Genomic DNA, 12594 nt, shown 5'->3' on the forward strand with positions numbered 1-12594 from the left:
AGAACACACTACTGTCAGGGGACAGCGCTAAGTGTAAACCTTGATGTAAGAATTTAAAAAAAAAGAAAAAGGGAAAAAAGAAAAAATGAGTGGCAAGGCCATTATGGGAAAATAACCCAACAGAGGTACAGTTTTCATAAGAGAATAACTTTTAAAAGCTGACAAGAGCTGACAAGGTGTCAAGACAGGTGAAGAGCCAGGACAATTAACATACACTAGGCTTCAGTCTACTGTGGGGGGAAAAAAGCATGATTTGTTTTGGACAATTACAAGTTAATAAATGGAAGTGTCAGTTCTGTAGTTATTTCTACAGCACCCATTAAAGCCTACTAAGGCCAAAACCTTTCACAGTTTCTGTCATGGTAGGCAACACACCACCATTATTTTATATTCCAAGCAATATTATTGTCAACGACAGTAGTTACAAATGCCCAAGAAAATATTTCCCTTAGCAGTGTACCAGGCAGTTTACTTGGCAGAAGTCATCTGTGCTCACAGATTTTTATTATCAACACTGTATTTTTCCCCCCCACAAAGCACACACAGACAAATGAGTATTTGAAGCGAAGTGCTCTGTAGGGCATGCCATACTACTTTATATCCTCCAGCAATGCACAAAACCTACTCGGGGAGTGAAAGGCACCCAACTCAGAGCAACCACCACTGCAGAGAGCGAAGCAGACTTCTGCACTCCCACCACCACTTCCCGCAGGACACAAGCTCTTCCTCCCATGAGTGCAAGGGCAGGCAGGGCACCACACCAGTCACTGAGATTGTGGGCTGCCCTGGCCCTCCCCAGCCCCTGTTCAACTCCAACCTCACACAGAGCCATGATCTTGTTTGTGGGAGGCTCAGCCCAAGAGTTAAGCGAGCTCACAAACCTGTTTCCCCAGGTTTCCACAGAACCAAACCTGTTTCCACAGAACCAAATTAACAACCACATTTGTTTCATCCAGAGCAAACGGTAGACCAAGAAGAGATACAACAGCATGCCACAGATCAAGTATCTCCATTCAGATGGCAACTCAAGGGATTTGCAAAGGATTCAAACCTCTCCATGCATACCCATAGAGGAAGCCCCTGCGCAGAGGTGAATCCACACTGCATGATGAGCAGGTAGTGAAACTGCTCAAAGGGGACATAAACCTTGGATTTATCTTAAATCCTTACAGACAGAAGAAAAAGCTTCCCAACCCCACACTTTTCAATACACAATCTTTTCTCCTCACAATTGCTGAAGGAAAATGATTTGACATGATTTTTGCCTTGTTGATCTTCCTGTTAATCAAGTCAGAAAGATGAATCATTAGCTATTTTATCATCCCTTTGTTCACAGTCAGACAGGTGTGCAGATCCAAAGCAAAATACTAGAGCAGTGTTTGAAAAGAAAATCTGCTACCCACAGAGTAATTTGGAAAAGACTATCTATTATTTAAGATGTTATCCACCGTTATTTAAGTAAAATAACCCCCCACCTTATCATCAAAAATGAAGTTATTCTCACCTACCATTTTAAGGCTGCCCAGCTGTCACCACTGCAAATTCTATTTTTCAGTTATGAGAGCTCTGCTTGGGCATCCAGCCACTCCTCCTCACTGTGAGGAAGTATTTTTGATTACATTAAAAACAAATAAATCCTAAAACAGCCTTGGGAATAGCATATGCCTTGCAGGAATGTTGGCATGGGGTAGATGGACATCTGCTTCAGTCCTGACCTACTTCTAAGCATCTGAACAGAAAAACCTCCTTGCAAATAATCCCCGTAGAGTACTGTTTTAGTTGTTAATCTCCCAGTGATTTTGTGGGCATCCCAGAAACTCTCTTTGCTCTTCGAGCTCTGAGTTGAACTCAGTCATGTTGGGTCTGACCATCTGAACTTGAACATGTCAGCAGTGTCAGCCCCCAAGGAGTAACTCAGACTAGAGCTTTCACCGTGCAAAGCAAACACAAAGTACTCACCAAAAGTGTTATAGCCTTTGTAGGCTAAGCAGCTTAGAAGTGAGTTTATAATGCTCACAGTTAGACTACACCAATATAAACTAAACGATACTTTTAATATATTTGGCATTATAAAATGAATACCTTTTTACAAACCTTACAAAGTAGGCTGGTGTCAGGAAAACACACTAATTGCAGTATTTCTTAGAAATGCAAGTCATGTTAACTATGCATAGGAATGAGGGAAGAAAATGAAGTGATCTACATTGGTTGCATGTGTCATCCTCGCATCCAAAGAAAGGAAAAAAGAAAGATTCATTAAGCAAGAAATGAGCCTTGAGATGGCAGAGAAGAAAAGTCTCCTGCTGGGGCAGAGAAGTGGCACTGCAGAGAGACAAGGTGGAGGGAGAGGTGGCAGCAGCCTACATCTTCTAAAACAGACAAAAAAGAGAACCATTTGTGTTACTTTAATGCTTGCTTAGCAGAAGAGAACAAAAAGAGCTAAGGATGAGTTTGATAAACATCATTTTAATGCTTCATTTACATTTTCTAATTTGTTCTATTTGCGTGAATCCATTTTCATACAAATACACCCTTCCTTTCTTTATCATACCTAGTGGCAGCCCTGTCTCATACAGCACCTTTTGTCTATGAGACACAGACTATTGAGAACCTTAAGTATACTTTAAAAAGTGCCCTGCTCTTACAACGCTCTCTGCAGCCGGTGTCTGGCTGGCCAGGGGAGGGACACCAAGAATAGCAAAGGAAGAACATGCACAGAGATGGTGAAGGCAAGAGCTGACCCTAACAGAGTCTGTAATAATGATGTTAACAACTGGGACTGTTGCAATTCATCTCTTCCATGTTCTTGTTTAGAGTCTCAGGCTTGGTTTCCTGTCTTTCATAACAAAGAATTTGTAGACAGACAATCTCTGTGTAGTTAATAGGTGATATAACATTATGAGATCCTGTCTGTACCAGATATAACATGCAGTTGCCAGTGCAAGCAAGCATTTAAAAGCCATACAAAAAATATACAAAAAAAAAAAAAAGTAGTTCACACTCACACACAAAATCATCATTAAAGAAGGTGAGTTTTTTCATTTAATAGATTTTTGTCATTTCCTTCACTTTCAGTGACAGAAAAGGGAATATGGGTTACATGTTCAGAGCTAACTTTTTGCATGAACTCTTGGTAGTATTAGCATATAAAGTTGACAGCAGCGAGCTGTACCAGAGAAGCTGTGCATTTAAAAGTAGCAGCATTAATCATGAATGAGCTTGAATTAGTATTATTTATTATTTATATTATGGTGTGCCTTGGGTTTCAGTCAGTTCTAATTTAAGAAAAGATGTCACATGCTCTTGTTTCTCCTTCAAGGAAAGAGAAGGATGCCTACAAGCAAGAGACAGTCACAAAGTCTGGCTGTATTTATACTGTCTTTTGCACACTGAATGTCTTAAAAAGAATAAAAACCGTTCACCCAAGACATCAACACTTTCAGTCACTCAATGTTGAACCACAACTCTTCTGCCACATATGGAGACTTTGGAAGAAAATGAAAGGTTCTTTACAGAATAATTGAGGTTTGTCACAAGGATGCTTGTCATGAACAAGCATCGATGAAAGCATAGTGAGAAACTAGGGGTATTACTCAAATAACAGCATATGGTATCCTTGAAATGAAGGAAAAGGCTAGGCAGAACTCAGAATAGAAACGGGACTGACAGGAAGGGCACACTGCTGATTTTCTTTTCAACCAACTCTTGAAATCTTCTTAAAATAGGGCTGTGTTTGTCTGCCAATGAAGTTCAAAATCAACAGCAGTCCTATTTGCTTAATCTATCCTTTTTGGTGCCCATGGAGCCCTTATTTTAATTCTTTCATTTGTTGCATGACGGTGGGGAAAGTTCAACTTAATGCATCACTCAGATCCTTACGGGACAGTGAAAGTTGTAGTGTTAATTAAAAAATAAAAAAATTAAAGCAAAATCAACTAACCACTGGAGCTCAAAACCAAGAAGCCAACAACAAACACATGTAAAAGGCTCTGCAGTGGAGTTGTTCCAAGGCAGCATTGCCTGCACATTTAAAAAAAAAAATAATATCTAAGTACCTAATTTTAGGTTTTGTTGATTGTGACTAAAACAGTTTTGGAAACTGAATATATTCTCTATAAGCTGTTACTGATCCATAATTAAAATATTAATAATTACTGTAATTATAATTTCTAGAATAGCATTAGACTGCCTAAAGAAACTACATGAATGGTTGTCTGTGATCAAGGCCTACAACTTTTCCTTAGATTTACCTTCAGTTAAACACTGTCCCTGTAGAGGTCCCAATGTCCTACTGCACGCAGCCTGTAGACTGAGCAGGATTCATTACCCAAGGTTAAATCAAGCATCACTTCTATATATGTTGCTTGTCTAGTCACATCTCTTCCCAAAATGCAACGCTGATTGCAATGTTATGTTCCACCAGTGGGTCAGAACCATGACTTAAAAAAGAACAAGCTCTTTCTGAAATGAATGAAGTATTGATTTTGCATGGATCAGCAAAGAATGCAATAATTACCTTAAGATTTACTGTGGCTTGCACTGAAAAGGTTGCTCAGTTTTTCCCAATGAACTCCCACGTGTAAAACAGCATGCATGTGCTGCAGGGCATAAAAAATAATTCTAGCAGAGCTCCTAAGGGAAAAAAAAATCTGGAAACATTTTTGGGGGGATGGGGCAATAAATAGGAAACCATAAGGTGGCTTCTGCAGCATCAGGCATGGAGCCATTCGCATGCACCACTTAGTTGTTTCAGCAAATTAAATCATGTTAATTTCACAAAAATGAGTCACCTTGAGAGGTCAGAACTTAATACATTACTAGCAATGTATGTTTGCCTTTCATTTAAGAAAGCTTAAAACTTCATTGCGAATAACATTTTCCTATGTGATCACTAGCAGCTGAAAAGCATGGAGTAAAAAAAAACTCTTTTCATGTTATTTGTTACCCACACTTAATCTATATTCTACTCTATTACTTTCAGGACAGCAATCGAACTGCCTTTGGAATTTGTGAAAATTACAGAAAATATATTCAGTTGATTGGTTTGAACTTTGACCCATAATAACACTTGAATTAACTTTGGGAGATTGATTCTGTTATAGAGTGAATGACGACAAAAAATAGAATATTTTTCTTCCAGATAATTGTTTAGCTGATCTATAGGCTAGCAACAAAGCATGTGATAGGTAAACGCTCATTTGATCTCAAAGACTGTGTAACTCCAGTTTTTAATCATTTCTCCCCATCAAAACACCTTATGCCAAAATATGTACTACAATATAGAGGATCCTTCAGGAATCACGTATGGGAACACTTTATTGTTTCCTATTTTCAAATCCTAATTATTATCTCCATTCTTATCTTAGTGTTGAACAGAAATAAGTATTTTCTTTTGCAAAAGCTTTGGCCAAACAGCAGACACCTTATACTGATACAGTAAAGCTTAGTTTAAAATTAGCCTTAAGTTCAGCTAATTTACACACATAAATTTTCATGAATTTATTTAGAAAGATAAAGATCAACTGAAAATTTTTAGTACAATTTAAAAAAGAAAAACAGTGAACCACACAACAGCAGAAATGCATGCTGGGGAGATAAATGTGCAGGATATACTAAGTAAATCATGTTTCTTTATTCCTCACTCTTTGGGTTGGGGCTGTGGTTTCTTTTTAACAACCTATGTTCACAGTGCATAGTTTTCAGTTTATGATTATTAAAAAAAAAAAAGCAAACAAACAAACAAAACATTCAAAAGGCACCTTATCGTGGAAACTGAAGCATGTTCAGCAGGGCCTATCAGGATATTCAATAGTTATCTGAGTGACATGCTAACACAGACACAACTGGGGATGACTCTAGCGCAATGTGTTGCTGAATAAAATTTGTACTAATTTTGCATGGAAATGTACTGTCAGTGCTTTAACAGGTTATGAGACTGACCGCAATATTGAAAAGGATAAAGAAGCGAAGGATGCAGTAATCCAAGACAGGAAAAATGAAGGGAAAAAAAAAAAAGGTGCGTAAATACCAAGTTTCTAAGCTCAGAAGGGATTGCATTTGATTAAAGCTACTCCTGTTTTAAAGAATGGGCTCCTTGTGGAGCCAGAAGTGCCAGCATATGGCATTAATGTTCTGTTTGCAGACTATCCATGGGACCAGACAAGGTATATGCTTTTCTACAGTAATTATGTTTCTTTTAAAAACACCTCTTCAGGAAAAATAAGTCAATTAGATAATCAAATATTATTACAGAAAAGAATTTCCTAAACTCAAAAGAAAAGAAAAAGTTCTGCAGTATCTTTCCAGTTATAATTGCCAAAACAGGAATGTAGTTACATGTTTTCTTTGGTAATGAAGAAACAGAATGCTAGTTAGTAACAAAACTGAATTCTGTGGTATTAATATCTTACTCAGGATGCCCTAATCTAAAGTGGCAGTGCAAGTTTGGAACTAAAGAGTGCCTAATTACTCTAACACTGATACCCATCAAGAAGCCAATTTCTGGAATTAAAATTTACAGGCAAAATAAAAACTGGAAGGAAAAGAAATCGGCTTTTCTTTCATTCATCAAACAGTGTAGGAAGTTTATCCCTGAATACGTTCAAATATTCACAAATAAAAACCAGAAATGAACTGTTTGATTTCCAATTATACTCTGCCCTCCCTGTCAGCATCCAGCTGCTGCATTGCCCCAGGCACTTGGATGCCAGAGGCAGAGCTTCAGGTGCCTTTACAGCACGGCAGCCGACCGAAGGAGGCAGGGTTAATACCAGAAGAAGCACTCCTGTTAGCCCATCATCTGTAAAGAGACTCCCACCTGGAAATTCCTCTCCGGCACTATGCTCTGGATACATTCTTTATATTTCAATGGAGCAGAGATCCTCCGTTCTGTTTCTGTTTTGGCAGAGGAGGGGTTGTTTCGTGGTTGTATGTGGGCTACAAATATATATATATATCCAAAGGAACACATGCGGCTGGAACGTTTGGTGGTGTTCCCTTAATATTTAAAAAGAATGAAAAGATGAGCATCTTTTCCCAAGGGAAAAAATTAAATATAGGAAGAGGCAAAATTACATTCAGTGACAGGGACAACAGTATTCAAACAAAATTATGTGGATCCTACTGCTTCACTTTCAGAAGCTAAGTTTGCCCATAAGGGCACACAGAAATATTGCTTTCTTCTGAGAAACAAGCTGGAGTAAGGGAAGGAATAGAAAATTTTTCCATTCCTGAAAGTTTGGCTGCAAGAATCCTGACTCTGATATCGAGAGTGAGAGGTCATCAAGTGCAAAGCAGAGAAAGCACACTGACATGTACTGCAAAAAGGTATTTTCCCTCACAGGGAAAGGAAAAGACAATGCTCTGAGTGCTTCCCGCCCCTGCTTTCTATAAGCTACACCCAACCACATGCACAGGATTACATTTTACCCATGAGGGCAGGCAGCAGCCATCACCACAAGCACATTGTTGCTGTCTGTCCCACCAGCCCTGCAGCAGGGGAGCTTTGCCCCCTCAGCCCTAAAGGACCCAGTGGTTTTGACACCAATATAACCGTGTGGGCATTCTTCTCATCCATGCCTAGCCTCGATGGCGCTTGAAGAAGGAATTTATTTCATCGCTCTCGGGGGTTGTGATGGCTGTAATTGCTCACCACAGCCTTCTTGTCCACTCTGTCATCTTAAACATCCCTTTCTGGCCAGCTCAGCGTGCACTACGGTCCAGGAAAACACAACGCTGTTGCCAGCAGCATTGAGTTATGTCACGTGTCACATACATATATCATGCTTGTTTTGCTTATGAAGCAACTCTTGTGGAACTTTTTTGCAGTTCTTAAGGTTTTGTTCTGAACTAGCATAAACCTTTTTTTTTTTTTTAATTGTATTGCTCTAGAAGATGACACATTTTTGAGAATTGTTGTTTCTACACTTCCAAGATGGCATACCACGTGTTGGCTTTGTTGGCTTAGTGATTCAAATAGCTGTAGCAGGACTCAACTTGCAAAAAGCAGCCCGGGAAATGCAACACAAAATACTGCTGGCTCCTGGTAAATAGTGCACGTCTTTCACTTCTGCAGCTGTGGGACTGAGCTACTACAATCCTTGTTCTCATCTATTTAAATTCTGTTCTTCCTAACCCAACATAAAATGATGCAAATGCAGAACAACTAAGTGGCAGAAAATCCCTACTTCTGTCATGCATTTCTGTTGTTTTGAAGTTCCAGAGAATAAAGAGCAGTGAGGTGTGTTAAGATCAAGTTTCAACAGAACACAGCTTCCACTGATAATCACCCAGATTTCCTGAGGTACCATGAGCACATCCTGGGAATTAAGTCCTCCTTTTAAGCATCTTTTCTCAGGGATTTCCTATCTGGCCATCCATGAGGTTTCCATAGCACTGAAGAGGGCTACACGAATTGCATAGGCTTCCTTGACAGATACAACATAAACCCTGAGGATCACAAAATTAAAATGCTGCTTAAAGAAAGGCACTTAAAAACTTTTTCAGATGTTTACTAACAAAACACGGACATTTTGTGAACAGCAACTGGCAAAAGACAAAATGTACAGTGGCAAGTAGAAGGGATGGGGGATATATACATTTCCTTTTTATTGAATTTTATTTTTGTAATGATGGCTGTAATGATAACTGCAAGGATTTGTGGCTTTGTTTTTTAAATTGCAGTCAGAAAACTGGCATCATCCAGTTATCTTTGCTGAGAATACTGGAATCTGCAAGTGTGCTACCTGCTATACAGCTCTTACTTTACACCTTACACATTTCCATCCTTCATCCTTCCTGTAGGAGGTATACATCTAGAAAAATTACTGTATTATCACTATTTTCATGCCTTATCACATCCTTCCACTTAAGATTTTCTTTTTCTCCACCTATATTCATTGAAATGTTTATTCAAAGACACCAAGATGATCAAAGGTCAGATTTCTGATGGGCTACAGATCAGTATTTGCTGACCTATTTGGTATTAACCTCTTAAAATGCACAAAGAAGAAAAACATGTAGAGAGAGGAGAAAAACATAGACAGGAGAAAACTGTGGCTGGAATAGGGAAAAAGGACATCTACTAATTTAGTCTTCCTCTGTAATTTGTGCTTTAGTACCTCCATACAATTTTAAATACATTTTTAGAGCAGGGAGATTATTTTCATCAAGGGAGACAGCATTTGCAAAATGACCTCTGATTTTGTGGGGAAAGTTTCCTACTTACAATTTACTTAATTGATTGTATTTGCATATCTGGATGCAAATACATTAGGGCTCTTACTTTTATTTTTCACCACAGCTATTCTGATATTTAGAAAGGCTGTCCTGGGAGAGGAAAGAACAAGCTCAGGTGCGCTGCTGTGATATTGGGTGATTAATCAGAAGGTCTCGGATGGAGAGGAAGACTTTCAAATTCAAGAATGAAACCATTTCATTCTCACAGCAACAAGTCTCTTGAGGAATGACTGATGCAGGAGATCCAGCTGTGCGATCCAGCCTTCTTCACTGACAAGACAAAACAACTCTCTGCCTCTGAAAGGCTATGAGACGAAGGTCATTCACAGCTTTAGACTTGATGCTCTGCCACATTTATCAAAATTACAGCATTTCTAGGAACACAGGCAGGATTTTTTCCCCTACCCTGCATGAACACAGCACTTCAGAGAGCTCTTTGTATGCTTCCAAATACTTCAGAAACTCTGCATAATCACACAGATTTTTTGAGTCTCAAAAACGGGTCTCAAAAGCTGCAGTCCATGATTTTAGACCATCATCATCAAACAGTAATTCTCTCATTAAAGAATCATACAGGTTCAGCCTTAGTTACATTTCTGTCTGAATTGGGCTCAGAACACTTAAAGATACCTGCACTCAATTTTGTTTTCGTTCTTTTTTATGTCTAGGTTTTCAAAGCAAATAAAAGAGTTCATTTGTCTCCATTACCACTGACCTTACCTTGCAAGTTACTTTTCCAGGATTCTTAAAGGCTACAGATATTACTCTCCAAACCATATTGTCTAGACTAAGAACAAGAAAGCACTAATAGAGGCAGGTGGAGACCCAGCTACCTTGGTCTGAACTCCTTCAGGTCCCAGGAAATAAAATTAGTTTAGCCCTATCCTTTCTTTCTGGACTACATACAATCTGAAAGCAGGGTTTCAGAAGCTAGATGAGATAATAAATCAAAACACAACCAACCCTTGACAGTACAGGGCCCCTCATCCAAAGAGGGGGAAATCACATAATTATAAAATCTTGTATTTTAAGCCTGAAAATTTACTGTGCTAGCAATCTTTGAATTGATGGAAAAAATAGAATATGTACAATAACACTGAGGTACAGAAGCTGGAATTAAGATTTTCTCTGAGAAAGCATCCCATGGCTTAAGACTGTGTGATAACAGAATGCTCAGTTAGGATTAAATAAGGCTTTTCAGTAGAGCTGGGATGAACTCAGGTTTGGACAGAAGTTTTTCATCTGCTTGATCATTGGAAAGACACTGTTGGGTGCTGGGACCAGTGAAACCAAACTGGCTGCATATGCTTACAACTGTTCTGGGATCATGGGAAACTTTCTACAAGTGCTTTCCCTTACCTGCCCATTATTAGCAGAAAGGTGTGATTGAATGGAGAAAGTTGGAGAAAAATATGAAGCAAAATCCACAGACAGGTCAGTTGTTCATTCCCCTCCACTAAACTGCCACTGAGGTAGGAAGTTTCACACCAAAGAACAAAGCATTCAACATTAGCATCTGCAAACGGCTCTAGCAAAATTAGAAAAATTAGGTTGCTCCCAAAAAAAAGACATGAAAAATCAGTAAATCTGAGGGAGCCTGCATAGCAGCATTTGCTGCCTACCCTCTCTTTCACCGAAATATGGAAAGAGGAATGGTTTGTTTTTATAACACCTGTAGAAACTGCCACAGAAAATGCTCCAGAAGAATTAGATCTGACTTAACATTTTAATCTCAGGAATCGATGGCCTTATTTTCCAGTAGTATTACAGAACATTTTCACTTTGTCGAAACAAGCATCCATACAACTTGTTCTACTGGAGAACTGGAAACTTTTGTCTGATTTCCCACCAAGGAGGTTAGAGTCATGGTTGTCTTGCGTAGGAAGAGGATGGCTTCTTGGGTTTCATCAGCTACATCCACAAAGACACATACAAACACAGACACTGAAGCCCCTACCCAAAAGGTGTAGAGGCAGGACATGCTGCACTCCAAATGCTGGTGTGGTGCCCAGCATCTCCTGTCTAAAGCGATTAAAAAGGAGAAGTAGCTGTGTGAACCATTGAAAACAAGTCTCATGCCTGACCTTGCTTTCAAAATCCATTTTTCATCAATACTGAATAGAGAGGAGCAATTACTGCAGCCTTCAGGTTTTTATTATTTGGAAGTGCTTCAGAGCACTTTGAACATTTCTAAGAAAGTTCAAGTGGGGAAAATTCTGCCCATCACTTTATTCCCTTGCCCTCTATCAGTGAGGTGGTGCTGTGTGACAATGCCTGAAGAACCAGTTCCAGCTGTGTTTCAACTACAAATACTTACAACTCACAATAAGTATCTATAGGATGCAAGGAAGCTACCTGCTAGTTTCTCATCTAATACAGCTTGCTTTCTCTCCAGGTTGTCATACACTGCTATTGTTGATAAGGTCTACAGCTCCATAGTTCACAACACTAAATCGAAAACTCACAAAATCTAAAGCTGATAGCATCTGCCCTCAACCTGAAGGGAGCTACAGGACAAAAGGAGATTCAATTAGAATGAAAAGCAATCAATCCTGATCAAGGACCCTATGATTTCACCAGATAAAACAAAGATAAACGACAACTACCAGCTAATTGGACTAAGTAGAAAGTTTCTGTATGGTTAGATCATTATGTATCTTTTTGGTGAAGTCAATGCATTGCATTTTCCTCTGAATAATACAGTTTTGACCACTCTGGAGACCGTGAGGTTGCACTGGTATGCCATTGCCTTATAAGACAGTTGCATTGCCTCTCTCACTGTTATGTTATAAAAGCAGGATACGGAACTTGGAGGTGCGGTGATAAAACGTGGCGGTAAAACTGTAAATACCAATGTTTAAAAGCTTACACTTATCTTATTGTGAACTGAGCCAGAAACTTTTCATTACCTTGGTTTTCTATATGCAGTGCATTTAAGTAAAATTATGGTCCATTTCACACACATGCAGTTGTGAAAAGAAAGTTTACCAAAGACTATGTCAAGCTTCCTACCCACACCTGTTGTGACACAAATGTTTCCCTTAAATCTCTTAAATACACCACAGCATTTAATGATATGCAAAATTAAACTGATGACAAGTGAATTCTACATTTACATTTTCATCATTCCTTGTACCTTTTTACCACATAACTGTTCGCATTTCCCTTAGAGCATTCCCCATTCCTTACAGCTCAGAATTTTTGGCTGTAAAATCTTCATGTTATGACTTGTTTCTAAGAAAACTGCCTATTTTTGCTTCCCAGAATCTGAAATTTGACAACTGTGATTTTCAAGCCAACCTGTAGGACATGGAAACCAAAAATGTCAACATTCCCACTGGAATTAAGTTTAAGTAG

General features: G+C 38.9%; 1 protein-coding gene across 9 annotated transcripts in view; it reads right to left on the minus strand.

Moving 5' to 3' along the window:
* Window positions 1-12594, minus strand: part of ZNF804A (zinc finger protein 804A) — a 420932-nt gene that overhangs the window by 29685 nt on the left and 378653 nt on the right. Inside the window, exon 1 of one of the 9 annotated variants that reach the window (XM_080598902.1) lies at window positions 1509-12594. The exons of the other annotated variants lie outside the window; for them this stretch is intronic. Coding sequence (XP_080455028.1) covers window positions 1509-1511 — 3 coding nt within the window. The 5' untranslated portion in view covers window positions 1512-12594. The remainder of the gene's footprint in view (window positions 1-1508) is intronic. 9 annotated transcript variants of the gene reach the window in all.

The sequence above is a fragment of the Anser brachyrhynchus genome, assembly GCF_964034855.1.
Source record: "Anser brachyrhynchus genome assembly, chromosome: 7".
Classification (NCBI taxonomy): Eukaryota; Metazoa; Chordata; class Aves; order Anseriformes; family Anatidae; genus Anser; species Anser brachyrhynchus.